The 26,973-nt window shown below is 40.2% G+C and overlaps 1 protein-coding gene across 1 annotated transcript in view; it reads left to right on the top strand.

Moving 5' to 3' along the window:
• Positions 1 to 26,973, top strand: part of FGD6 (FYVE, RhoGEF and PH domain containing 6) — a 103,512-nt gene that overhangs the window by 45,728 nt on the left and 30,811 nt on the right. Inside the window, exons 4-8 of the mRNA XM_052640900.1 lie at positions 5,941 to 6,008; positions 6,094 to 6,124; positions 19,609 to 19,760; positions 21,336 to 21,492; positions 22,649 to 22,736. Of these exons, the coding sequence (XP_052496860.1) occupies positions 5,941 to 6,008; positions 6,094 to 6,124; positions 19,609 to 19,760; positions 21,336 to 21,492; positions 22,649 to 22,736 (496 nt within the window). The remainder of the gene's footprint in view (positions 1 to 5,940; positions 6,009 to 6,093; positions 6,125 to 19,608; positions 19,761 to 21,335; positions 21,493 to 22,648; positions 22,737 to 26,973) is intronic.

Genomic DNA, 26,973 nt, shown 5'->3' with positions numbered 1-26,973 from the left:
CCCGTCAGCACATGGGGTGCTCCCTGTGTGTGTGTGTCTGTGTCCCCTCTTCTTATAAGGAAATGAGTCTTACTAGATCAAGAGCATACCATAGTCCAAAATGACCTCATTTTTAACTTACTACATCTGAAACAAGAAAGAAAGAAAGAAAGTAAAGTCGCTCAGTCGTGCCTGACTCTTTGCGACCCCACGGATAGTAGCCTGCACCAAGCTCCTCCATCCATGGGATTTTCAAGGCAAGAGTACTGGAGTGGGTTGCCATTTCCTTCTCCAGGGAATCTTCCCAACCCAGGGATCGAACCCAGGTCTCTCACATTGTAGACAGACGCTTTACCGTCTGAGCCATCTGAAGCAAGCCTATTTCCAAATCAGGTCACATTCTGAGGTCCTGGGATTAAGACTTGAACATTAATTTTGGAGGGACTTATTTCAAACTATAGCAAATACCACATTCCATGGACGTATAATGGGCACATCATGAATATGTGTCTGCTGCTGCTGCGAAGTCACCTCAGTCATGTCCGACTCTGTGTGACCCCATAGACGGCAGCCCACCAGGCTCCCCCGTCCCTGGGATTCTCCAGGCAAGAACACTGGAGTGGGTTGCCATTTCCTTCTCCAATGCATGAAAGTGAAAAGTGAAAGTGAAGTCACTCAGTCATGTCTGACTCTGAGCGATCCCATGGACTGCAGCCTACCAAGCCCCTCCATCCATGGGATTTTCCAAGCAAGAGTACTGGAGTGGGGTGCCATTGCCTTCTCCAGAATATGTGTCTAGATGCCAATAACATTCCCTCACCAAAGTGCCAGACTCAGTAGAAGGAAAGAAGAAAGAATGAGTGCCACTGCACCCTTATCTTTAACTTGTGAAGGAACAACAAACTGATGTTCAAAAAGTTATTCCTGGAAAGCTAAAAGTGCCACCATAAAAGCAAGAAAACTTCCCTCTACCACATCTGTGTATCTGTGCCTATCTATGTGCAGGTTATTATACTTAATCTTCAAAATCGTCCTGGAATATAGATTTGACAGCTGTCCTCTTTTTCTCTTCTTCACATGAAGAAAGGGACTTTTTAAAAACAGGTTAAATAACTTGCCTTGGAACCTCCGGAACTGAGGTTTTTAGCCTAAATCTGTCACTGGTAATAACTTGGTTTGAGCCACAGAATCTGAATGATGTTGATGGAATGTGTTTGGGATGGAGGAATGGCCATGCAAATTTTTTCTTTTCCAATTTTTTATTTTTATATTTTGTGGTCTTTATTTTCAGTACTTAATAAATGATTGTTTAAGAATGAGATATGTTATTCATTCTGCTTCGCTATGGTTAGAATATTAGCCACTATTCACCCCTCCTAAATACTGACTTCTCTGCCTCCCTCCCCCACATTTTTTTTTTGTCTGTGTAACAGCTCATATGATACATACCATGAAGAGAGAGGTGAAAACCTGAGGACTTTTTTCTTTTAGTTCATCATGGTGTCACCTCATTTGTGAGATTATTTAATGATATGGAGATGTTTCTTGGGCGATCTGGTTGTTCAGGTTTTATTTTTTTATTTTTAACTTTACAATATTGTATTGGTTTTGGCATACATCATCAACATGAATCCGTCACGGGTGTACACATGTTCCCCATCCTGAACCCCCCTCCCTCCTCCCTCCCCATACCATCCCTCTGGGTCATCCCAGTGCACCAGCCCCGAACATCCTGTATCATGCATCGAACCCGGACTGGCGTTTCATTTCACATATGATATTATACATGTTTCAGTGCCATTCTCCCAAATCATCCCACCCTCTCCCTCTCCCGCAGAGTCCATAAGACTTCTATACATCTGTGTCTCTTTTGCTGTCTCACATACAGGGTTATTGTTATCATCTTTCTAAATTCCACATATATTATTTTTAGTAGAACTCAAGTGCTATAGCAGAGATCTTTTGCGAATTCTGTTTTAAAGTAATGGATAAATTTCACTGGGTTTTCCTTGTGAACAAATATGAAAAGAAGAGAACACAGTTAGGAATTCACAAAGCTGGGCTGTTATCAGGAGATCAGAACATAAAACTAAATTTCAGATCAAAGGTTCTGTTTGGAATTTGTTTGAATTATTTTATGACCTTAACAAAGTAATCTCATTTGTGACTCTTGTTTCAACTTCCATGACTGTGTACTTGGGGACATGCAGTTATCTAACAGGCAGCCTCCTTTGAAATGTGATGTAGTTTAAGTGAGGACTTACATTAACAGAGAAATTAAGACACCAAATAAGGCCTGTCTCTTGAGGTTTTACAGTGGGATGTACTTTCCCATCATAGTTGGACTTGGGTCAGAATCATTGTTCTTACAAGTTGGAGTTAATATAGAGCTTTTTATTTTGTTTTTTGATTATCTTTGGCTTTCTCTCTACTTTGAAAATGATTGTAATCCTCTGAATCATTTTCCAGTAGTTTCTGTCCTTCTTTAGCTCTGCCATCTTCCTAGTTTAAAAGGTAAAGTAGAAAACAGAATATACAGACTCCTAGAAGTTTAGAATTGCAGCAGCAGACCTTTAATCATCTAGTCCAACATTCTGTTCTTTTACATGATGCAATAGCTGTAATGAGCCTTTTGTTTGTTAGTCTGAATTTACATTTTCCTGTTACTCAAAAGTAGTGCTCTCTGGTCTTAGATTCTGAGAAGATGGTAGCCACCCTTGTACACTTGCTCATTCATGCATCTTAAGTGGAGAGTGAACCAGGCACTCTGCTTGGTGCATAAGGGGGCAAGGGTGAATAAGATCACAGACTAGAGAGGATTTAGACATGTCAGCAAATAAACACAACCCACTGGGTTACATTCTGTAAACTTTACACCAGTAAGAGAATAATCTTGTCATCCAAATGACATCCCCAAGGATGGTAGGGAGAGACTATAAAGGCAGCCTTTGTCAAGGAGAAAACTGAGTGCCTGCCACTTTAAAAGATGGGTTGGAATATAATGAGCAGAAATCTTTGGGGGAGGTGGAGCTGGCAAGGAGGGAAGTCGAAGCAAGACAGACATGTAAGGGCAGAGCACACTTGGAGTTTCAAGGTGGTTCCAGTTTGGCTGGAGTCGAGAGTACACACTGTGGAGGAGTAGGAATGAGACTAGTGAAGATAACTAGACCCTCATTGTGGAGTGCCTTATACACATAGAAAAGAAAGTTCGGTGATAGGGGGCTGCTAATGTGCTTCCGCCTGAGAACAGATGTGATTATATTCGCAGTTAAGAACCTAGTAGTCTAGTGGCAGCGCAGAGAATGGTTGCCGCTGGGGTAAATCTAGAGCAAGGGAGCTACTGAGATTACCTCAGTAGTGTAGACCGGAAATAAGGAGGCAGGATGAAAGGAGACGAAAGGATTAGTAAGATATTCAGAAGTACAGATCAGCAGGGCTCAGTGATTCAGTTGTGATCATAGAGAGTGGAGAAGAAAGTCGAGTCCAGGTTTCTGGCTTTGATCAGTGGATATGTATAGTATCTGGCATGTGAGTATTTTATGTCTGTTTAAGGAGTGACTGAAGGTCATCAAAGTTTTTATTCTTTGTCAATCTTTTCCTGATTATGATTGTACCACTGCCTGGTTATGATCCTTCTCTCCTTCAAGATATCAGCACATTTCACAGTTGTCCTTGTATATGAAAAGTCAAAGTGTTAGTCACTCAGTCCTGTTGGACTCTTCAACCCCATGGACTGTGGCCCACCGGGTTCCTTTATCCGTGGAATTCTCCAGGCAAGAATACAGGAGTGGGTTGCCATTTCCTTCTCTTGGGGATCTTCTTGACCCAGGGATCAAACCCATGTCTCTTGCATGGAAGGCAGGTTTTTAACCATCTGAGCCACCAGGCAAGTCCATGTCCTTATGTATAGTTATTTGTATCTGTGGTTTGCTCCCTTGTTCACTTCTTGAAGCCTGGAGCTATTTCTTATTTATGTTCAATCCCTTCTAACATCTACTTTCATGCCCCATTTCAGAAGTACAAAATCAGAATTTCCAAGACAGTTACCTAGGAATCTGAAAATTAATAAGAGTTGCCTGGTGGTTTTATTTTTTTGAATGAATTAATTTATTTTAATTGTAGGCTTATTACTTTACAGTATTGTAGTGGTTTTTGCCATACATTAACATGAATCAGCCATGGGCGTACATGTGTTCCCCATCCTGAACCCCCCTCTCCCTCTCTCCCCATCCCATCTCTCAGGGTCATCCCAGTGCACCAGCCCTGAGCACCCTGTCTCATTCATTGCCTGGTAGTTTTAATGATCAGAAGTGTTTTCAGCTGCAGAGCAATGAATTAGCTGATGGTGAAGCTGTTTTCTCCTATTAACCATGCTATCAGATAGGGGATCAGTTCAGTTCAGTTGCTCAGTTGTGTCCGACTCTTTGTGACCCCATGGACTACAGCACACCAGGCTTCCCTGTCCATCACCAACTCCAGGAGCTTGCTCAAACTCATGTCGATTGAGTTGGTGATGCCATCCAACCATCTCATCCTCTGTTGTCCCCTTCTCCTCCTGCCTGCAATCTTTCCCAGCAGGGTCTTTTCTAGTGAGTCAGTTCTTCACATCAGGTGGCCAAAGTATTGGAGCTTCAGCTTCAGCATCAGTCCTTCCAATGAATATTTGGGACTGATTTCCTTGAGGATTGACTGGTTTGATCTCCTTGCTGTCCATCTTCTCCAACACCACAGTTTAAAAGCATCAATTCTTTGTCGCTCAGCTTTCTTTATGGTCCAACTCTGGCATCCATACATGACTACTGGAAAAACCATAGCTTTGACTAGACAGACCTTTGTCAGTCAAGTAATGTCTCTGTTTTTTAATATGCTATCTAGGCTTGTCATAGCTTTTCTTCCCAGGAGCAAGCGTCTTTTAATTTCATAGTTGTAGTCACCATCTGCAGTGATTTCAGATAGTGAATTACTAACTTCAGATTTTTAAATGATGGAGTAAAAATGGCACGTTCTTCCTCTTGGGAATGATTTCAGAATAATAAAGAGGGTGAGGATAAGAAACATAAACTCTGCCTTCAGTGATATTAGGAGGCAGCTGCAACCTCAAATTACAATGAAAGTGTTAGTCACTCAGTCATGTCTTACTGTTTGAGACCCCATGGACTGTAGTCCGCCAGGCTCCTCTATCCATGGGATTCTCCAGTCAAGAATATTGGAGTGGGTTGCTATGCCCTCCTCCAGGGGATCTTCCCAACCCAGGGATCGAACCCATACCTCTTATGTCTCCTGCACTGACAGGTTTATTCTTTACCACTGAGCTACCAGGGAAGCCCAAACAACAGAAATTTATTGTCTCAGTCCTAGAGGAGAAATGTCCAGGATTAGTGTATCAGCAGAGCTGAGGACTGTGAGGAAGCAGTCTATTCCAGGAAGAGCATATATCTACAAGGTATTTTCAGTGAGTTGAAAAAGCCTATGGCTGTGATGTGTGGGGTTATAGACCACGGAAGAGCACCTTCCATTCTGCACTTAAGTTGTCTGACTTAGAGTGGCTTTACTGAAGGTGAAGTACTTATACAGGCCTACTAAATAGTTACCAACTAAAATTACTTGCATGCACCCCAAGAACACACGTTCATGTGGTGTCTGTTTTCCCTGCAGAATGTAGCTTCAGTTTTGTGCCACTAACAGTGTGCCCCACTGGGGCTCTGGGGTTCCTCAGGGTACTCCATGAATCCGGCATTGATATCAGTGAGGATTACTGATTGCTCTCAGCTTCTCCTGTATCATGGTTTAATAACCACATCTTATTCTTCATGTTTGCCATTTGAGACATTATATAGTATGAAATGTGTTCTATTTGAAACCTGTAAGTATCAGAGCTTGAATGTATATCTGAATAACTCCAAGCTGATCGTCCTTATCCTTTTATGAGTTCATGCTGTCTTAATGCACTCTTATCCACAGGGTGAAGATACTGGAATGAAACGTAAAGTCCATCATATTGCCAAAGAGATCATGAGCTCAGAAAAAGTGTAGGTATCCAGTTTCCAGTTCAGAAGACTATTTGTTTCCTCATTGGTTCTTTTAAAACATGTCTCTCATTGCTGTTTTTTACAGGTTTGTGGATGTGTTAAAACTTTTGCATATTGTAAGTATCTGCTAATATTTTCTTGAAGTCTGACTATCCTCTTTTACGTCTTTCCCTGTCCTTCAATATGTTGAGTGTCATTAAATTAACATGTATATACACGTATGTGCTTTCTAATACATGGTTATATTAGTAAATTCACACATTTATGTGAAGACAGAAATTTTCTAAAGTGCATTAATCCCATGTATGTGTAGTGTGCCAGATGATTTCTGAAAAATAGAGCCTTTATATCTGTATCTCCAAATCTTTAAACTTTTTATCCTCATAATAAAGAGTTATTAAAAGGATAATATTTCTTCTTGGCCATTTGCAGAAGGTCTCTGCTTCAGTAGAATTTTGCACAGCAATGGGTAAAGAATGTTGGTGTTCAAAACTGTTCTATATGAACAATCTCCTAGAAAGACACTTAAAATAGATATTTTAAAAACAAACATTTTTAAAGTTCTGTTTTCAATTTTTGTAATTGTAAACTTGAACAAACCTGTTGGGAAACAGTTAATGTGTCTGGCTGTGTAGTCATTTTTCTCATGCACTCCTGCAAGTTTCCACAAGTTTCATTACTTGTTGGCAATTAAAGTGCCTTTGATGTTACTTTGTTTTAGTTATATTTTAGCAGGATATTAAGATTTAGAAAAGAAAAGTTTGAAATAGAGAAAACAATTTAAAAGACATGGAAGTGAATTAAGTTACCATCCAAGTTTACTTAGATGGTAATTATTAACTGAGTTACTGAGGAGTGGTAGGTTTACAAAATATATACCCATTCATGTCTCCGAAAAGAATATCATTTTCTGTTTTCTTTTATATAAACATGAAAAGAGGGTTACACTTAAAGGTGGGTAACATTTACCAAACAATCCCCTGTGCTCTGTAGTTGGTCCAGTGGGCACATGGAGACCTAATTCTTGCGTGAAAAGTCTCTAGCTTTGGAAGATTTTTCTTAAAAATTTCTTAACATTGCTAATTTGTTTTTCCCATGAATTGTTTTTCATGTAACTCTTGACTATATTGGTAGGTTCTCTTTTAAAATTTATATATATATATATTATATATCAATATTTGGTCACTCTTAGCTGTTGAATCAGAGAAGGCAGTGGCATCCCACTCCAGTACTCTTGCCTGGAAAATCCCATGGACGGAGGAGCCTGGTAGGCTGCAGTCCATGGGGTTGCTAAGAGTCAGATACAACTGAGCGACTTCGCTTTCACTTTTCACTTTCACAAATTGGAGAAGGAAATGGCAACCCACTCCAGTGTTCTTGCCTGGAGAATCCCAAGGATGGGGTAGCCTGGTGGGCTGCTGTCTCTGGGGTCGCACAGAGTCGGACACAACTGAAGCGACTTAGCAGCAGCAGAGCTGTTGAATGACAATACTGTCATTTAAAAAAGTAATGATAAGCTTGATAAGTAAGTGACTTTTGAAAATAAACTGCCTATCATTGGCTGCTATGCCCCAGCTGTCTCTACTGAGTAAGGAATTGTAGTGGGAGAGGTGGAAGACAATGCTGAATCGCTGTTTTCTGGAAAACTTAGAATTTATCTCCAAGATGAGCACATTGTATCTATTTGATATATTTTCTGACAGACATGTTTAAATAGAGGACCTCCTCAAGGAAATTTGAAGCATCTGCAAGTGAATGAGGAAAACTGGTAGAGGCAAAAATTGCTGTTTAACTTCACTGTGCTATTCAAACTTTGCATGGAACATATGTTCAGGATGCCTGTAGTCTAATATACTGCTTCTCACACTGCCTTGGTGAGCAAATGAATGTTTAAATTGCGCATCCATGGTGGACCAAAACTTCCATAAAATGCAATACAAATTCATGACTTGTCAAATGGATAGAAAAGTTTCTAATCCCTTATTCTTACTTTTTTTGACTAATATCTTTGTATACCTATAGCAATTTGTAGACCACACTTGGAGAAGCATTAGCTAAGTAGATTCTGTTTCTTACTAGGTATGTGAATTTTAGAAAACAGTTTGGGGAATTCCATGGCTGTCTAGCGGCTAGAACTCTGAGCTTTCACTGCTGAGGGTCCAGGTTCCACACCTGGTCAGGGAACTCAAGGTCTCACAAGCTGGGGTGTGGCTGGAAAAAAAAAAAATCCATCTCTCAGGTCATGAGGAATCAGTGAAATAAAGTATGTGAAAAAACTTAATATTATAAAGTATACGATAGGATCTCAAATTGCTGTTCTATTTTCTTCTTCTCATTCTTCCCATGTAGAGCATCAGTGAATGAAGTATCCATTTTTACCAGGCAGTAGACTTTTCACAATTCTGATGCTTTCACATGCCTTTTCCTCTACTCCTGATCTAAAGTTTCATTTTCATGAAGGAAGTTCTGATTCCAGTAGGTAGAGGAGCACTTAAACACATTGAAATGAAGTGAAGTGAAAGTCACTCAGTCGTGTCCAACTTTTTGTGACCCTATGAACTATACAGTCCATGGAATTCTCCAGGCCAGAATACTGGAGTGGGTAGCCTTTCCCTTCTCCAGGGGATCTTCCCAATCCAGGGATTGAACCTAGGTCTCCTGCATTGGAGGCGGATTCTTTACCAGCTGAGTCACCAGGGAAGCCCAATAAAAGCATTACCAGAGTGTTTGATTAAAAAAAAAAGATGTATCCTTATTCTTACCTCTGTATTTTTGGAACAAAACAAAAGCACCATAAGAATAGACAGTTAGACCAAAATGTCTCCTTTATCATCTCAGATCTGATAGATGGCCTCGGCTTCTTCCCCACTGATGTTGAACAGAGTGAATCATCCATAACTCACCTTGATTTGTACATCTTCAAAACCTCCTAAGCTTTTAATGTAGGAGTGAGAATAGATCATCTGCCAGCCTTATGTTAACATCCTGTCTGGCATGTGCAAAGGGTAACTCAGCAGAGCCCAACATTAGTGGGTGACTTAACAGCCAGGCATTAAGACAGATTCTGAACCATTGCTAAGAGGGCTTCGTCACCAGGATAATGTGGGTAAAGCCAAAAGCATCTCTTGTTTCAGTCCAATACTCCAATCATGCTATTAAGGCTCATGTTTACTATCCTACCACAAAGGTAGCTCATGGATAGTTGTAATCCTGAGTGCTGCTGCTGTCTGATTTCATCTAAAGGAATTAACTACTGTGTTAATGATAGAATATGACTGCTTTAAAATATCTAACAGGCTTTAGATAACCCAGTGGGTATTTTTGGAAATCAACCCACTATATTAGTGGCTTGGGAGGAGCTATTATTTCAGTTACATATGATTTCCCATTAATAGTTTCCCATATTCGAGACTCTAGATTAGCATTAATAGATCTTTCTCTGAAACAGAAATGTTCAATATCTGCACTGTCTAGTATAGTAGACACACTCAAAATTTTAATGTATCCCTGTAGTTCACCAATACTTTATATATCACTTTAATATATCACTGTAGCTCACTATCATTTCTTTGTTTCGAATTTGATGAACTAGGTGATATAGCTCATAAAAGTGATTTTAAATCTAAACTAATAAATTTTATCATATTACATTGGAAAGAATTAGACTGGGGTAGAGATCATGTGATTTAAAGTATACTCAAAATTCTAAGAATCGGTGTACTTAATTGAAGGCTTTGATTCTTCTGATGCTTGCAAGAAAACAATTGGGCCTGCAGAGGCAGTAGCAAGACTTTAAAAGTAATGTTTTAAAAAAATTAAAATAAAAGTAATGTTTTATATGGTCCTTACTCTGTAGTATCTATCATGAGCGCTTAGACTTTGACCTGGATTTGAAAAAATGGTCCAATATACACATTGTCTCTAAGTCAATACACTGTTGAGTCCAAAGAAAAAAGAGATTCTCTTTTCAAAATAGTAATGACATCCATATAGCTGCGAAAGCCAGAAAACTAGGATTTGTTCTTCATTTCTCCCTCTCACCTCTCTTGCCAAACTGTCAGCAACCCTGCTGATTTTATTTCCTCTTTACTGCCACTATCCTAGTCCAGCATATTATCTCTTACTCAAAATAGCATCAGCCTTTTAACTGGGCTTCCTATTTCCATTCTTACCCCCCTTCAGTCTGTCCCTTAAAATATTTTTTCATGTGAAGTATTAAGGGTGATTTTCTTAAAATACGTATTAGGTCATGTCACTCTCCTGCTTTAAGTTGTTTACATGATTCCCATTGCATTAAGAATAAAAACCATTACTTAGCAAGCCCAAGTCCTGTAAATAGGATGACAATCTGCCCTAGTCCGCTTTTGACCATCTTGGTTATTGTCTTGGCATAGTATTATTAACGGGCTTCTCGGGTGGCTCAGTGGTAAAGAATTGCCTGCCAATGAAGGAAATGTAGGTTTAATTGCTAGGTCAGGAAGATCCCTTGGAGAAGGGAATGGCAACCCACTCCAGTATTCTTGCCTGGGAAATCCCATGGGCAGAGGACCCTGGCGGACTACAGTCCATGGGGTTGGAAAAGAGTCAGACATGACTTAGTGACTAAACAGCAGCAACAAATATTATTAATAGAGCTTCCTTCTACTGTCAGAAATGATCTAATTTGGATAGTAAGTTACAGTTCCCTGTGCCTGTAAGGTGCTCTGTATTTGGCTTCTAGTAATGAGATGAGGGTCAGACACGACTGAGCGACTTCACTTTCACGCGTTGGAGAAGGAAATGGCAGCCCACTCCAGTGTTCTTGCCTGGAGAATCCCAGGGACGAGGGAGCCTGGTGGGCTGCCGTCTATGGGGTCATACAGAGTCGGGCACGACTGAAGTGACTTAGCAGTAGCAGCAGCAATGAGATGAAAAGGCAGTGAAAGAGAGGAAGGCCTTCTCTCACTTGTAAAAGACTATGTTCTGTCCCATCATGGCCTGCCTTCAGTTTTTAGTTCAGTGCTAAGGTTATTTCTGCTGAGAGATTTTGCCAGTGCAGTTTCCTGGAATATTTATCCTTCCTTTGTTCGGTCAAGCTAGTTCTTTCTTTATCCTTCCAGTTGAGCTTAAGGTGACTTTCTCAAAGAGGTCTTCTTTGACCTTCCTTTTCAACTTTCCTGTGTTTGTTTTCTTCTTGATATTTCACACATATTGTTTATCTATTTGTTTACTTGTTTGGTTTTAGTCTCTTCTAAAATGTAGGGCTTCCCTGGTGGCTCAGATGGTAAAGAATCTGCCTGCAATGTGGGAGACCTGGGTTCGATCCCTGAGTTGAGAAGAGCCCCTGGAGAAGGAAATGGCAACCCACTCCAGTATTCTGGTCTGGAGAATCCTTTGGACAGAGGAGCCTGGCGGGCTACAGTCTGTGGAGTCAACAGAGTCGGACACGACTGAGCAACTTTCACTTTACTTCACTTTCTAAAATGTAAGTTAGGTGAGGGCAACGATCCTATAGTTTCAGAAAAGAAAAAAGAGTAAAAGTGTTAGCTGCTTAGTCATGTCCAACTCTTTGTGACCCCATGGACTGTAGCCTGCCAGGCTCCTCTATCCATAGGATTCTCCAGGCAAGAATACTGCAGTGAGTTGCCATTCCCTTTCCCAGGGGGGATCGTCCCAACCCAGGGATATCTTCTGAGTTTCCCATCATTCCTATTGTGTGGAAGGCCCCCAGTAAATGTTATTGAGTGAATGAATGCGACTAATTGGCTAGTGGTTAAGAATTGTGCTTCTGCCACTAACTGTGCTCTTGGAGAAATTAATCAAGCCTTGGTTTCTTCTTGAAAATGGGAATAATAACCACATTTGGTGTGATGGTTAAATGTGATCATACAAAATAAATGTTAGGCACTTAATTAGTGTTAACTGCAGGTTAAATGGACATTCTTCAGGTTAATGTGCTGTTATTTAGAATTATTTGTATCAGTCAAAATCTGTATTATTTAATTTTGTTGTTACCAAGTAAGCTTTTACTCAAATCAATCAAAATAGAATTTGTTCCTGAAAAATACCTTTTTTCATTAGAAAGTAAGCTCCGTGAAAGCAGGGATTTTTGTCTGTTTTGTTTAGTGTTATCCCATTAAATTAATATCTGTTAAATGAATGATAGGAAAGTGATGAATAATTCTTGGTTTGGTAGAGCTCTAGTTAATTATATTTCTTTTCCTTTTTTGTATCAGAAGTTGTCCAATCCAGAGGTTGCTATAATATTGTTTATAAGTACCATTTTCAAGATAAAACACCTTAGACATCTAATATAATTAAGTACAAATGATACAGTGTTGTTTTAGTTTTGTTTTGTTTTTGTTATCTCATTTGCCCTCTGCTGGGAGACTCGTTTAATAGATGTACCTATAAAATTATTTTATAAATGTCTAAACAGCATGATGTAAATAATACATCTTAAGAGAGAATGAGCAGAGACTTTCAGGTCTTTCGAACAAAGATGGGCTGGTTAAGTTGTAGATAAGTGGTACTTGTAATGAGGCATTTGTGTTCCACCAATTTCCTTAGCCTGGGATATACATTACCCTGAAGATTTGAGGAGACTCCCAGTTAAAATCCATAGAGTTAGAGGCAGAGTTACTTTGGACATTCAGGTGTTTGTTAGTAAATAGAATATTTCTTTTTTTAAAAAGTGCACTATAAAAAGAATAAAAGACTTCCTCATAGAAGCCTCCAGTTGTTACCATATTAAAATGACCATCTTGTGTCACCAAATACAGTGTCTCTTTTCAGTTTTGCGAACTATTTAATTATTATTTGTTGTTTAGTTGTGTAGCATCCTCCTGTGGTGTGTGTTGCCATGGACACCAAACCTTCAGTTCTGAGTGGCTTCCTTCACTGAATGAAGTTCATTGTTGAATGTGTCTCTGTCTTGCCACTGGACTGTTGGTTTTCCTCACCTTGCTTTGATGTTTCCTTCTGTTTATAGACCTCTGTTTGAGAGCTCTTTTTCCAAGCTTCCAGGGACTTGTGATTGTAAATGGTGGTCATGTGATCATTTAAAATAACTGAATCTCCTTTAATGAAATAAATGGCTGTCTACTGAGTGCCCTCTGTGCGCCTTGCAGCATGCCGTGTTACATAAATTATCTGTTTCAGTCCTCATAACAACCTGTCAAATGGGTATCATGTCCGTTTTTTAAATGTTTAAGAAAGTGACCTTACTGCCAAAAGTACCCCATTACTAAATGGCAAAGCCAGATTTTAAATTCTGGTCCCTTTGAACCCACGTGCTAAGTGAATGTTCAGAAATTGATTAAAAGTTGTTACTTGGAATGTCTGCTGTGCTGTATAGGCTCTGGTGTATCTTTGAGTTTATTGGCTTGCTTTCAGATTATCACCAGGTCTGAACATAGAGAAAGAGAGGAGTAACTTCCTTGGTCAAAGATTTTCATTTTAGAACAAAATCAAGTTATTAATGTGGAGCCTACCCCCCATCCCCACTTTTACTTCATAGCATCACACTGCCTTTTGCTTATTTATCATAGCTCTCTGATCTTAGCAGCACCTTTGCTTTTGCTTGATATGAATTGATTAGTGCCCTTCATATAGGCAGGGAGCGCTACAGAGCCCCTTGTCTGCCCATATATCCATTTGGTCTTTGTAATTCACTGTGTCTTCATAGTGGTTAAGTAATGCCTTAAGGTCAGGTCATGCCAGTCAGGACAGCTGGTCATTAAGTCACTTGCTTCTCTTTGGCCCTGGGGATATCAAGTCTGACCTGATGAACAAGGCCATCTGTTTTGTGCTTCATTACGTTAAAATGTTCAGTCTCGATTTTGTTTGCATTGATTTTTGCTTGCTTTTGCCCAGGAGATCAGAGGTGGTAAGACTAGTATGTTAATACCTCACAGGAGCTGAGTATTTTTTTTTTTTTAAGTTGATCTGGTTGTAGGTTTTCTTCAAATCATTAAGAATAATATTATACTACACTTTTTAATTGAGACACCCATTTCTACTTCTAAAAAGGCCAGGTTGGTGGTGATCAGGAACTTGTTTTGCATACAGACTCTTTGGTAGGTTTTATGTTAGAAGAATAGACTGAAGTTTATGCAGTAGATATTTTAAAGAACTCACTCATTTACCTAACTTTTAAAACTAATTTTATTTTTATGTATTTATTTAGTTTTGACTGTGCCTGGACTTTGTTGCTCCATGGGCTTTTTCTCTAGTTGCAGCAAGCGGGGGCTGCTCTCTACTGGCTCTGCGCGGCCTTCGCTTGTGGGACATGGGCTCTCAGGCATGTGGGCTTCAGTAATTCTGTCTCCTGGGTTCTAGAATGCAGGCTCAGTAGTTGTGCACGGGCTTGGGTGCTCCGCAGCATGTGGGGTCTTCCTGGACCAGGGATCAAACCCCTGTCTTCTGCACTGGCAGGCAGATTCTTTACCACTGAGCCACCAGGGATGCCAGCACCTAACATTTTTATACTATAGCTCCCCTGCACCCATTTATTTTAATCCCTCAGCTTTTCCAGTGTGAAAAAGTATACTCTGGATCTAACTGAAAGTACTAATCCTATGGTCCTGTGTCCTCACTGACTTATTCAAGGGGGTGTTGGCAACTTTAGATTCTTCTGCCCCAAAATAGTTTTGCCTCTGGCTCTTAAGTGTCATCACACTTTCCCAAATTATCCTGGCTGTTAGCATTTAGAAGAAGAACCAGACATATGTTGTAATCATTCTTTCGATTAAAAAAATTTTTTTCCTCCTTCCAGTGTCGCATGTTTGGCAGTGGTTGAGATTCATGAAGAGCTGAGAAGTTAGATTGTGTGTAGTTTCTGTGTGACTTAGTTACATCTGGCATTGTGGCCACTGCACATGGCTTTCAGGGGATGGTGGCCCACAGGGTGGGGAAATGAGATGGAGGCCAGGGCTGCCCTGTGTAGTTAAGGTCATCATAAACATTCTTCTTTTGCTCTTATAATTATTTCTCTTTTATTTTGACATGCTGTCATAATTAAAGAAAAATACATCATGGTGGACTTCCCTGGTGGTTCAGTGGTTAAAATCCAGTGCTTCCACTGCAGGGATCACGGGTTCAATCCCTGGTCTGGGAACTAAGGTCCTGCATGCCTCACAGTTCAGTTCAGTCGCTCAGTCATGTATGACTTTTTGCAACCCCATGGACTGCAGTATGCAGTCCCTGTCCATCACCAACTCCCGGAGCCTACTCAGACTCATGTCCATTGAGGTGGTGATGCCAATTATCTCATCCTCTGTTGTCCCCTTCTTCTCCTGCTTTCAATCTTTCCCAGCATCAGGGTCTTTTCCAATGAGTTGGCTCTTCACATCAGATGGCCAAAGTATTGGAGCTTCAGCTTCAGCATCAGTCCTTTCAATGAATATTCAGGACTGATTTCCTTTAGGATGGACTGGTTGGATCTTGCAGTCCAAGGGACTCCAAGAGTCTTCTCCAACACCACAGTTCAAAAGCATCAATTCGTCTGCGCTCAGCTTTCTTTATAGCCAAACTCTCACATCCATACATGACTACTGGAAAAACTGTAGCTTTGACTAGATGGGCCTTTGCTGGCAAAGTAATGTCTCTGCTTTTTAATATGCTGTCTAGGTTGGTCATAGCTTTTCTTCCAAGAAAAGCACAGTACAATCCCCCAAAATGGCATCTTGGGCCATTCGTTCCTGCAGAACTGCTGACATTACCCAGTAATACTCAAAAAAAAAAAAAAACCCACAGTTTTGCCAGATGTGTCAACGACCCCAAGTTAGAGGTGACCACCTTACTCGTCAGCGCAGCATACTAGCTGGTCTCTGTTGACTGTGTCTTAAATAAACCAGTTTCCTTTTTGGCAGTGGTGGCAGACATGGAATGCAGAGTCTAGCAAAAGCTGTGTCAAACAGGTTCTTAAGCTGCTTAGCAGCTAATGTCTGCTGTCACTGTCCTGGCTGAGGAAATGCCTTCTAACTGGAAAATAAAAGTTATCCTCCTGCCAAGAGACAAACATATCCATCATTTAACCTATCAGAAGAAAGGACACTGCTTCTTGTTTTGCTGAAAAAGGAACTCTTGCATCTTAATTACATTAGTTGTTAAACTGGGAAAATGAAAAAAACGCCATAGAAGATGTTTAACTATAGTGCTTTGAGTTTATTTATAGTTGAGGATGTTATTTGTGATATGTAAATACATGCTTTATAATTCTGCCTGATGGAAATCCTGATGACTGTCAAAAATGTTAAGTTAGCTGTATTTTCTCTTACTATATGTGAGTGCTGATAAAAACAAGCTGTTTGGAGGTGGAATTTGGCCCCAGTCCATTTGGTTTGTGGAGCTGTTTTGTGTGGTTTTCTGAATTTTAGTTTATACAAGTAATGAATTCTTATTTTATATTACAGTAATTGGTTGTAAAAATAGTTCTTTAGTTATTGGTGGAAGTAGTTTGGTTCCTATGGGTTAATATGACTATTTTGGGTTGATAAAGTTAGTCCCAGGTACTGAGGGCTTCCCAGGTGGCTCAGTGGTAAAGAATGCACCTTTCAATGCAGGAGGCACAGAAGACGCGGAAAGATCCCCTGCAGGAGGAAATGGTAACTCACTGCAGTATTCTTGCCTGGAAAGTTCCTTGGGTGGGCTACAGCGCATGGGATCATGAAGAGTTGGACACAACTTAGCAACTGAACACACTGAGGACTAAGTGAAGGGTTTATTAGCACTTGTCGAGCATTGCATTTGACTTGTCTAAAATATGCCTTAGAAGAGGAGTCATTTTTTCTTTTTTTCCCCTTTGGTTGTACGGGGTGACATGCAGAATCACAGAATCTGGTTCCTCAACCAGGGGTCGAACCCTTGCTTTCTGCCGTGGAAACAAGGATCTTGGCCACTTGACTACTAGGGAAGTCCCTCCATGTCTTGACTGTTGCAGACAGTGCTGCAGTAAACATTTGCATGTGTCCTTTTGAAGCATGATTTTCTCCTGATAGATGCCTAGGAATGGGATTGCTGGGTCGTACGGTAGTTCTGTTTTTAGTATTTTAAGGAGCGTCCATACTGTCCCCCTAGTAGCTGTACCAATTTACATTCCCACCCACAGTGTAGGAGGGTTCCCTTTTCTCCACAGACTCTCTAGCATTTATTATTTGTAGATATTTTGATGATGCCATCCTGACCTGTATGTATGAGGTGATTCAGTTCAGTCACTCAGTTGTATCTGACTTTTTGCAACCCCATGGACTGCAGCACACCAGGCCTCCCTGTCCATCACCAACTCCCGGAGCTTACTCAAACTCATGTCTATTCAGTCGGTGATGCCATCCAGCCATCTCATCCTCTGTTGTCCCCTTCTCCTCCCGCCTTCAATCTTTCCCAGCATCTGGGTCCTTTCCAGTGAGTCAGTTCTGTGCATCAAGTAGCCAAAGTTTTGGAGTTTGAGCTTCCGTATCAGTCCTTTCAATGAATATTCAGGACTGACTTCCTTTAGGATGGACTGGTTGGATCTCCTTGCTGTCCAAGGGACTCTCAAGAGTCTTCTCCAACACCACAGTTCAAAAGCATCAATTCGTCTGCGCTCAGCTTTCTTTATAGCCAAACTCTCACATCCATACATGACTACTGGAAAAACCATAGCTTTGACTAGATGGGCCTTTGTTGGCAAAGTAATGTCTCTGCTTTTTAATATGCTGTCTGGGTTGGTCATAGCTTTTCTTCCAAGGAGCAAGCGTCTTTTAATTTCATGGCTTCAGTCACCATCTGCAGTGATTTTGGAGCCCAATAAAATAAAGTATGAGGTGATACTTCACTGTAGTTTCGATTTGCATTTTTCTGATTGTTGGTGATGTTGAGCATTTTTTCATGAGCCTCTTGGATATCTGTATGTCTTCTTTGGAGAAATACCTATTTAGATCTTCTGTACATTTTTTGATTGGATTGTTTGTTTTTTTGACATAGAGTTGCATGAGCTAGTTGTATATTTTGGAGATTAATACTTTGTAGGTTACTTTATTTGCAAATATTTTTTCCCATTCTGTGGACTTTTTTTTCCTTTTGTTTATGGTTTCCTTTCCTTTGCAGAAACTTTTTAAGTTTAATTAGGTTCCATTTGTTTACTGTTGTTTTTATTTTCATTACTCTGGCAGCTTTAGTTTACTTTCAAATTAGGTATGAGTTTGTTGGGCTTCGCTGGTGGCTCAGAGCTCTGCCTGTAATGCAGGAGACCCGGGTTCAATCCCCGGGTTGGGAAGATCCCCTGGAGAAGGAAATGGCAACCCACTCCAGTATTCTTGTCTGGAGAATCCGGTGGACGGAGGAGCCTGGTAGGCTACAGTCCACAGGGTCGCAAAGAGTCAGACATGACTGAGCAACTTCACTTTAACTTTTGTTGTCCTTCACAAGAAGCTCAAGAAATACTGATACTAATGGTTAGTGTGTGTATGTACAGGGTGGGCATTAAAAGGGATCAGGGAAGAAATCAGGGTCTTTGTTTTGTTTTTTGATTTGCCCAGTGAATTCCTAAAGGGAAGCAGTTAGAAAGGAGAAAGAAGGTAAAGCCTAGTAAAGAGTCTCTTTTACCCAACCTTTGCCTTAAGGTTTTTAATTAAATTTCCTTTCTAAGAAGGAACAATTTTTTTTTTTTTTTTAATCCTCAGGACTGTGATACAGTTTGCTATTGTCTTACTTATCCCGAGGGTAGGCCTCAAGATATTTGGAATTCTGGCCAGGTACCATCTCCAGCCTCACCCTTTCCAAGTTCTCTGGAGAGAGAGGGTGGAGTAGGGTGGACTTGTCTTAAAACATGGTATAAATAGTCTTATTATAGGGAAAAGTCAAGGAAAAAGAATGTGTGATAAGAAAAAATTTTAATTTCTATAAAGTATAAATTCTGGTGAATTTATGGGGAGGTTGGATAGAGGGAAGAGAGAGTTTTAAGTCCCGAGGTATAATGTTTTGTTGAGTCTGTGTGCCAAATACATTGCAGAAAGCTTTGTGTGCAGTAGCTAATTTAAGTCTTATAAACCATTTAACAGATGAGGAAAATGGAGCTAGCTCAATGAAATACGGTGAAATAGGAACAAGGGCTTGATTCTGATAATCAAGAATGTACCACCCTCCAAATGTCTCAGTTAGAATGTTCCAGAAGTTGGCAAATAATTACTGAAAGTGGACAAAAGGATGCTCCCAATGTAAAATTAATTAAGATCTTCTGGGGACTTTTAAATAAATGGATTTTGTTCATATAGCAGTATTGGAATAATTTTGAGGACTACTTAGAGTTCTAGTATAATTTGCAGATACCTCCTTAATATAATTGCTAAGTTTGGAGATCAAACCAAAAGATTTAAGAGAAATATCACATGTTCTGTTTAAAAACCAAATATCCACCCCAGCCACTTAGGGTGTGTGTGTGTATGTGTGTGTGTGTGTGTGTACTTTCTTATCCAAGTAAGTGGGGTAAGAGGAAGTGGGTGCTTTCAATTTGAACTCTACATGGGAAATACAGTTTGTAGTTTATATTGTTGTGGTAAAGAGAGTGACTGGGGGAAATGCTTTTCATTATATTAAGTGGTATGTGTGTGTACATTGTTTCTCCTCCTCTGAACTGCAACAGGATTTCCGGGGTGCAGTAGCCCATGCTTCCAGGCAACTTGGGAAACCAGTGATTGAGGACCGGATCCTAAATCAGATCCTGTACTACTTGCCTCAGCTGTATGAGCTCAATCGGGATCTCCTGAAGGAGCTGGAGGAAAGAATGTCAAACTGGTAAAAATGGGCCGACCAGCTTTCCCAGAGTTTCCAGTTTTAGATAAAGGCAGGAGGGACCTGCATGTGACAAAGATTTGCTGTTCCTTACATTGTGTTTATTCAGTATATTGAATTTTCTTGGCAATTACCTGGAGATTGATCACTTTATTTATTTAATTTTGGCCACACAGCACATCATGCATGATCTTATTTCCCAGACTGGGGATTGAACCTGTGCCACCTGCATAGTGGAGGCTTGTAGTCTTAACCATTGGACTGCCAGGGAAGTCCCCTAGATTGATCACGTTAGATGGCCAGAATTTACTGGTGCACTGAGCTCAGTACTCAACATTTTTTAATTCTTTAGTAATGTCATCTCAAAAGCAAGAAGGGCCTGTATTTGGCCAATTTAACTTTCTGTAGGTGCCCTTTGATAATCAAGATTTTTGAGACTGGGAAGAGGGTTTAGTTGATACATTCACACTGGAAACCTTTTTAAATGTCTGTCTTTTTGGAACCTCAAAAAGAGGAAACTGCCTTTTCTAAAGGAGACCGTTAACCAAGAGAATAGGGAGATTCTTCTGTTTGGTTTAGAAAATTTACACATATATGACATCATTGTAGATGCTGTAGATTTCACAACCGAAAAACAATACCAAAGGTTGACTGCCATTACCCGTATTTGTGTGTTAGTCATTCGATCCTGTCTGACTCTTTGTGACCCTGTGGACTATAGTCCACCAGGCTCTTCTGTCCATGGAATTCTCCAGCCAAGAATACTGGAGTGGGTTGCCATTTCCTTCTCCAGGGGATCTTCCCAACCCAGGGATCAAACCCCAGTCTCCCACATTGCAGACAGATTCTTTTTGCCATCTAAGCCACTAGGGAAGCCCATTATGATATTTAGACAGTAATAGAAAGTTTGGTGACATCTTTAGAAGTGGGTGGCGAGTTTGGTTTAGGGAGTTGGATTTACTGTTGAAGTTCATGGTAACCCCCAAATTATTAGAACAGCAACATTGTGTATCACCTACTTTCATGATAAAAAAATTTCCCTCTAAGTTTTATTTATATATAATCCATGAAAATACCTCTGCCTGTTTTGGAAATATCTTGCCTCTACATGTTGGGAAAATATGCTAAATAGTGATTAATACTTCACTGTAGCCTAAGTATAAAATTTATACTTATACAGTTTAAGGGCTAAGGAAAGACTAAAACTATAATTACACAGTTTAAGGACTGAGGAGTGACTAAAAGCTCTCTTTTAAAGGCATGCTAAAATACAATGTAATTACAAAGAATTTCCTGGTCCGTACTTTATCATTCTTCTTACAAAAAATTATCTTAGAAATTCATCTGAATTTTCTGAAGTCTCTGGCTGTACATAAGCAGGAAAGACCAGTCAGGACTGGCAGAGACCAAGCAAAATATAATGACAATCGACATGGGAAAGAGTGGGCATTGGGATATTTCTTACAAGGAGAGGAAGAAAAGATAAACTGATGGCTTGCAAATGGGACTCTGCTTATCAGTGGATATATTTTGGATTCTGTAATGACTTTTTCTTGTCTATCCCTTCTCACTCCTTAGGACGGAACAACAAAGAATTGCTGATATCTTTGTAAAGAAGGGACCATATCTAAAAATGTATTCCACATACATCAAAGAATTTGATAAGAATATAGCTTTGTTGGATGAGCAGTGCAAGAAAAACCCAGGTTTTGCTGCTGTTGTTAGAGAATTTGAGGTATTTTTGCTACCATCCTCTGTTTTGCTACCCCTTTCTCTGTTTTGAAGCTAAAACTATCAGTAAATTCCATTTACACCAAACTAGAAAAGTTTTAGAAGTATTAAGATATTGCTGATTTCTTCTAACTTGTATGGTAATTAAACTTTGAAATTGTGTGTCGACTTTTCTTCTCTCTTTTCCTTTCTTCTGAAGTCTTTGTGCTGTTAAGAATGGAAGTGTGATATAAATATATATATAGCTGTGGCCTGGGTTCTCATCACTGTCCAGTGAGTTGTTCTGTTGCCTTGGCAGCGAAAAAAACACACAAGACCAGGGAAAGTTAGCTGTCCAATGTCTAATGATGCTTGCACAACAGATGCTTTCTTAACATGCATTATCATTATGCTTTCATAATTATCCTGCATACCAGACCCTGGAGGTATATATTTAGAAACAAATAGAACCCTCTGAACAAATCTGAAAAAACTCTTCCCTTCTCACTTGAGCTGTGTAAGAACCCCAGGACATCTTAGGATGCGGGGACATTTTCCCTTGGCCATTTTGTTGTCTCCCCACAGTTAATACCTGTTATGGAGATTGGAGGTAGGGCTCAGAAGTGGGCACCAGTATCTGTTATACATACTATAGAAAACAACTTTAAAGGCAGAATCAAATGTCCTCATGGTCAAGTTAGAAGGGTTCCAGAATCAAATGTTTGCATAAACAGTGTGATTTGGGGCTGTCCTTTGTAGCCGTTCATCTGAGAGAGTTTACATTCTTCAGGCTTATAAGAGGTTTGTTTAGCAAGGCTGTTTTTCAGGTTGTCTTTATTTTCTGCCTTCTCCCCAGTACCAACTGTTATTATGAGTATATTGACAACAGGCTCTGATGTTTATTTGAATTCAGTTCCCAGTAGTTTTATTTCTGGGCTGGGAATTTCCTCATCAATCAGTGATTTCAGAGACCTACCTACAAGAGAGGGTGGGCTCCATGGTGAGTCAGCTCTGGTCTCCCTCTCAGCGTAGGAGTTGTGCCTTAAAATAAAGGGAGTATCTCCATGAACCCCCTCCTGGAGTTGCTGGCTATTTAAAACTTGGCTTCCCAAGAACTTGAATCTGGATCTCTTGCTTCGGAGGAAAATGCTCGTGTTTACTTTGGATGCCTTTCCTTTCAGGTGAGCCCACGCTGTGCTAATCTGGCCCTCAAGCACTACCTGCTCAAGCCGGTTCAGAGGATTCCCCAGTACAGGCTGCTGCTAACAGGTGGGTTTCCCTGGCAGAGTTACCACCCAAGGAACTCCTATCACACTGAGGACACCCTGCCTTTCCTGAGAACACTTCTGTTTTTCTGTCTATCCAGTAGCTGCTTTTCCGAACACGGGAATTTATACGTTGCTGGTGGCCTCACATAGATATCACCAGAACTGAGCTTCTTCCAGTTCTTCGATCATCCGTGTGCATTCTCTGCTCTGGGCCTTCCTGCATGTTAATTTGTTTTGCTCAGAACTTCTTTTACTGTCTCAGCCCCACAACCTTGGGTCATTTTACCTGCTTAATATTATTAATTCCTAGAAGGTGCTTTTCCAGCCACTCAAGAATGAGGTTTAGAGGATATATTCAAATATATTCCCACATATTTGAATATCAACTACCATAACCCTGGGGCTTACCTGGTGGCTCAGATGGTAAATCTCCAGCAATGCAGGAGACTTGGGTTTGATCCTTGGGTTATGAAGATCCCCTAGAGAAGGGAATGGCTGCCCAGTCCAGTATTCTTGCCTGGAGAGTTCCATGGACAGAGGAGCCTGGCAGGTTACAGTCCATGGTTTCATGAAGAGTCAGACACAACTGAGCGACTTAAAGGACTTTCACTTTTTCACCATGGCCCTAGTCACTTACTTCAGAGGGTTGTTACAACGGTTGATTGATGAGCTATGTGCTTAGAGTAATGCCTTGGTCATAGGGAAAGTGAAGTCGCTCAGTCATGTCCGACTCTTTGCGACCCCATGGACTGTAGCCCACCAGGCTCCTCAGTCCATGGAATTTTCCAGGCAAGAAGAGTACTGGAGTGGGTTGCCATTTCTTTCTCCAGGGGATCTTCCCAACCCAGGGATTGAACCCGGCTCTCCCGCACTGCAGGCAGATGCTTTACCGTCTGAGCCACCAGCCTTGCTCATAGTAAAGTCTAAAAAAGTATTAGCTGCTATTATTAGATCCTTATCATCAGCAGCATCACTGTCACTGTGTCGGGCCATTGTCTGTATCTTCTACTAGAGTTTCAAGATTACTGGGCTGCGTGTCTCGTTTACCAATGTAATCATTTAAAAAAGAAGGAAAAGAAAGCTATGATTTGAATGGAGGCTCAGGACTTTATATTCATTGGCTCTTTAAATCTTCACCATAGCTATGCATATTTCACGTACTTACATAGATGAAATTACAGGTTTATAGTGATTAAGTTGTTTGGCATCACAAAAAAGCCGGTTATAGTCTCAGTACCAAGCATAGTATCAAACACATACTATTAGGTCCTCTGTGGTATTTGCTGAAATGTATTGGATGTGCAATGACTTAATATATATATAGTACCATTAAGAGTTGTTTCTAGGACTTCTCTGAATGTCTGTGGTTAAAACTGCCGTCTTCCAATGCAGGGGGTACAGGTTCAATCCCTGGTCTGGGAACTAAGATCCTGCATGCCAAAAAAAGATTTTTTTAAAAAGGAATTGTGTTCAAATACACAAGAATATTCAAATGCCTCCACAACTCTAAATTCAGTCTGTTGTAATTTTATGTAATAGGTTTTGAGGTACTGTTAGTGTTCTTAAGAAATGGCATGCATGCTTTTGTCCTTAATCACTTTCTCTTAAGCCAAGAGCTTAATGGAATGAGGGAAATGAATTCTGGAAAGCCAAGATTTCTTGATTTCACTTTAGGCAAACCCATCCTTCCAAGCTTCCCTGGTGAACCACTGGTGAGGAATGCCTGCCTTTAGACCCAGGACTGGCTACCCTAGATATTTCTACTTAATTTGAATTTCTGTGAATCAGGCACAGGATTTCTCTCTGGAGTGACATAAGGCAGACCAAATAATTTCAGGATATCCTGTCCATCTGTACTTTCTTTCCTCTGCAGTTGGCAGAGATTTAGAATACACAGGGCCAAAGGAAGTGCCCATGCATGTGTTGTGTTTTTGCTAGATAAATTCAATGCTTTATCATAAATGAGCTATTGAAGGGCTCAGGCTATTTCTACAGCTGTCAAATTAAGTACTGTTTTTAGTGGCAAAAGACAACTATGGTTTTCAAATGGGAGAAGAATGGAGCAAGGTCCTGAAATTTTCATGTAAAAATATATTTTTTCCCACACTATGACTGATCCAAGTAAAAGTTACACATGTGTTTAATGTAGGTTTCATGCTGGGTTTGATTTTAATTGATGAATGGTGAAATAGCAATAGCAAGTTTTAAAAATTCTCTTTAAGAGAACAGGTTTCAGTTGTTTCATTGTTTTATAACCAAGGTGATATGAGATTGGAGTTAGTTTCGAGCTGTGTCTTCTTTAATCTTAAAGCCCCCCCCATTTCTTAAACTGGAAAATCTACAATATTTAAATGGTGTACAATACTTTATATATAGTAGACTCTTAATAATTGTGGATTTATTGAAAGGTAAAGGTAATACATGACTTGTTCAAGGTTGCAAAGTGAAGTGAAGTCGCTAAATCGTGTCCGACTCTTTGTGACCCCATGGGCTGTAGCCTACCAGGCTCCTCTGTCCATGGGATTTTCCAGGCAATAGTCCTGGAGTGGATTGCCATTTCCTTCTCCAGGGGATCTTCCCAACCCAGGGATCGAACCCGGGTCTCCTGCATTGTAGACAGATGCAAAGGCAGGACTAAAGTTAAAGAAAGAACATAGACTTTGTAAAGCAAAGACTTCATATTCATTCTGTGCCTTTTCTTCTGTTGATTCAGATTCTTCCCTTCCTCCACCCTGACCTGAGTCCCCCATCCCTCCAAAGCCATCTCTGATTACTTCAGTTCTCCTTGATCCTTAGTATCAGTGCAGTGTGACTTAGTAAACATTTATTTGAATATTGATTCCTTAATTTGATTATAAGCCCCTTGAGGTCAATGAGTGAGTTTTTGTTCTTGTTGTTGTTTTGTGGCTTCCCTGGGCCTTGTTGCTGCCCACGAGCTCTCTCTAGCTGTGGCAAGTAGTGGCTGCTCTTTGTCGAGGTGTGAGGGCTTCTCATCACAGTGGCTTCTCTTGTTGTGGAGCACAGGCTCTAGAGTGCAGACTCAGTAGTTGTGGCACACAGATTTATTTCCTGTGCAGCATATGGGATCTTCCCAGACTAGGGACCAAACCTGTATCCTCTGCATTGGCAGGCAGATTCTTAACCTCTGGACCACCAGGAAGTCCTGACGAGTGAGTCTTTTAATTCACAATTCATAATTTAGTACACCCCAGTATATCTGGGTCAGTTTGGGATCACTTGAAAGCTATTTAGGAAATAATTTTTGTTGATTTGAAGCTACATTTAAAGCATCCTTTTAACCAAAATATCTTTAGCCTAAAGGACAACATTGAGAGAGAGAATTTCAGGGATGTTCTCTTCTCCAGAGAGGTGAAATGTCCTGCCCCAGCAACAGAAATAGTATTAACTAAAGAATCTATGATCATATAATCCTTAAGGACATATGGGAATTGATGTCAACAGTTTGTTTTATATGTCTTTTTATTTAAAACTCTGATTTTCCAATACTCCTTTTTGTCATGTTCTGATTTTTCTTTTCCTTGCAAGATATTTCTGCTTTAGTTATCAAAGTGCCCCTGTCTATGCATTTAGATTTTTTATAAGTTGGACTTTAGGTCTTAAGTTAGCATCAATTCAGATGTGTGAATTAGCTGGATCTTCATCTTTGGATAAACAAAGTCAATGATTTAATCCTCTAAACAACCCTATGAGGGAAGTACTTTTATTTCCATTTTAGAAATTCCAGGGGCACAGAGAGAAAGAGTGAGAGTATTTGAGGCAACTCCTGACAACTTTGATTTATTGGGCAGAGAAAGGGAAGGATTCCTGCCCGGCTTGGTGTAAGTAGATTTGTGCCCACTTTGGCTTCTGGGGAAGGGAAGATTGAGAAATGCAGGGATGGAGTGCAGATAAGATGGTTTCTTGTGGAATTCTGCTAGAGAGAGGTAAGTGGAAATCCCCGGATACAGGAGTCCTGCCTCCTGTTCAACCAACCACCGTATTGTCTTGCAGTGTTTTCTTCAGGACCTAATTTGCGTTTTTAGTGGGTATTTTTTTTAGACTCTCTCTTCCTTCATTGTAGTAAAATTTCCAGCGAAATTCTTGATAATGTTTTTTTAAACTCAACTCAAAATAGGATCCAAGAAAATGTCTGTGTTATATAATGAAATGCTTAAGATCAGATTTTTTTTTTTTTAAGTAGTAAATAAAGTGACTTAATTTAAGAAGGGAAACTTGTA

This window comes from Budorcas taxicolor, chromosome 5 (genome assembly GCF_023091745.1).
Source record: "Budorcas taxicolor isolate Tak-1 chromosome 5, Takin1.1, whole genome shotgun sequence".
NCBI lineage: Eukaryota > Metazoa > Chordata > Mammalia > Artiodactyla > Bovidae > Budorcas > Budorcas taxicolor.
Note: the sequence above shows the minus strand (reverse complement) of the source record. Positions and strands in the feature narration are given on the sequence as shown.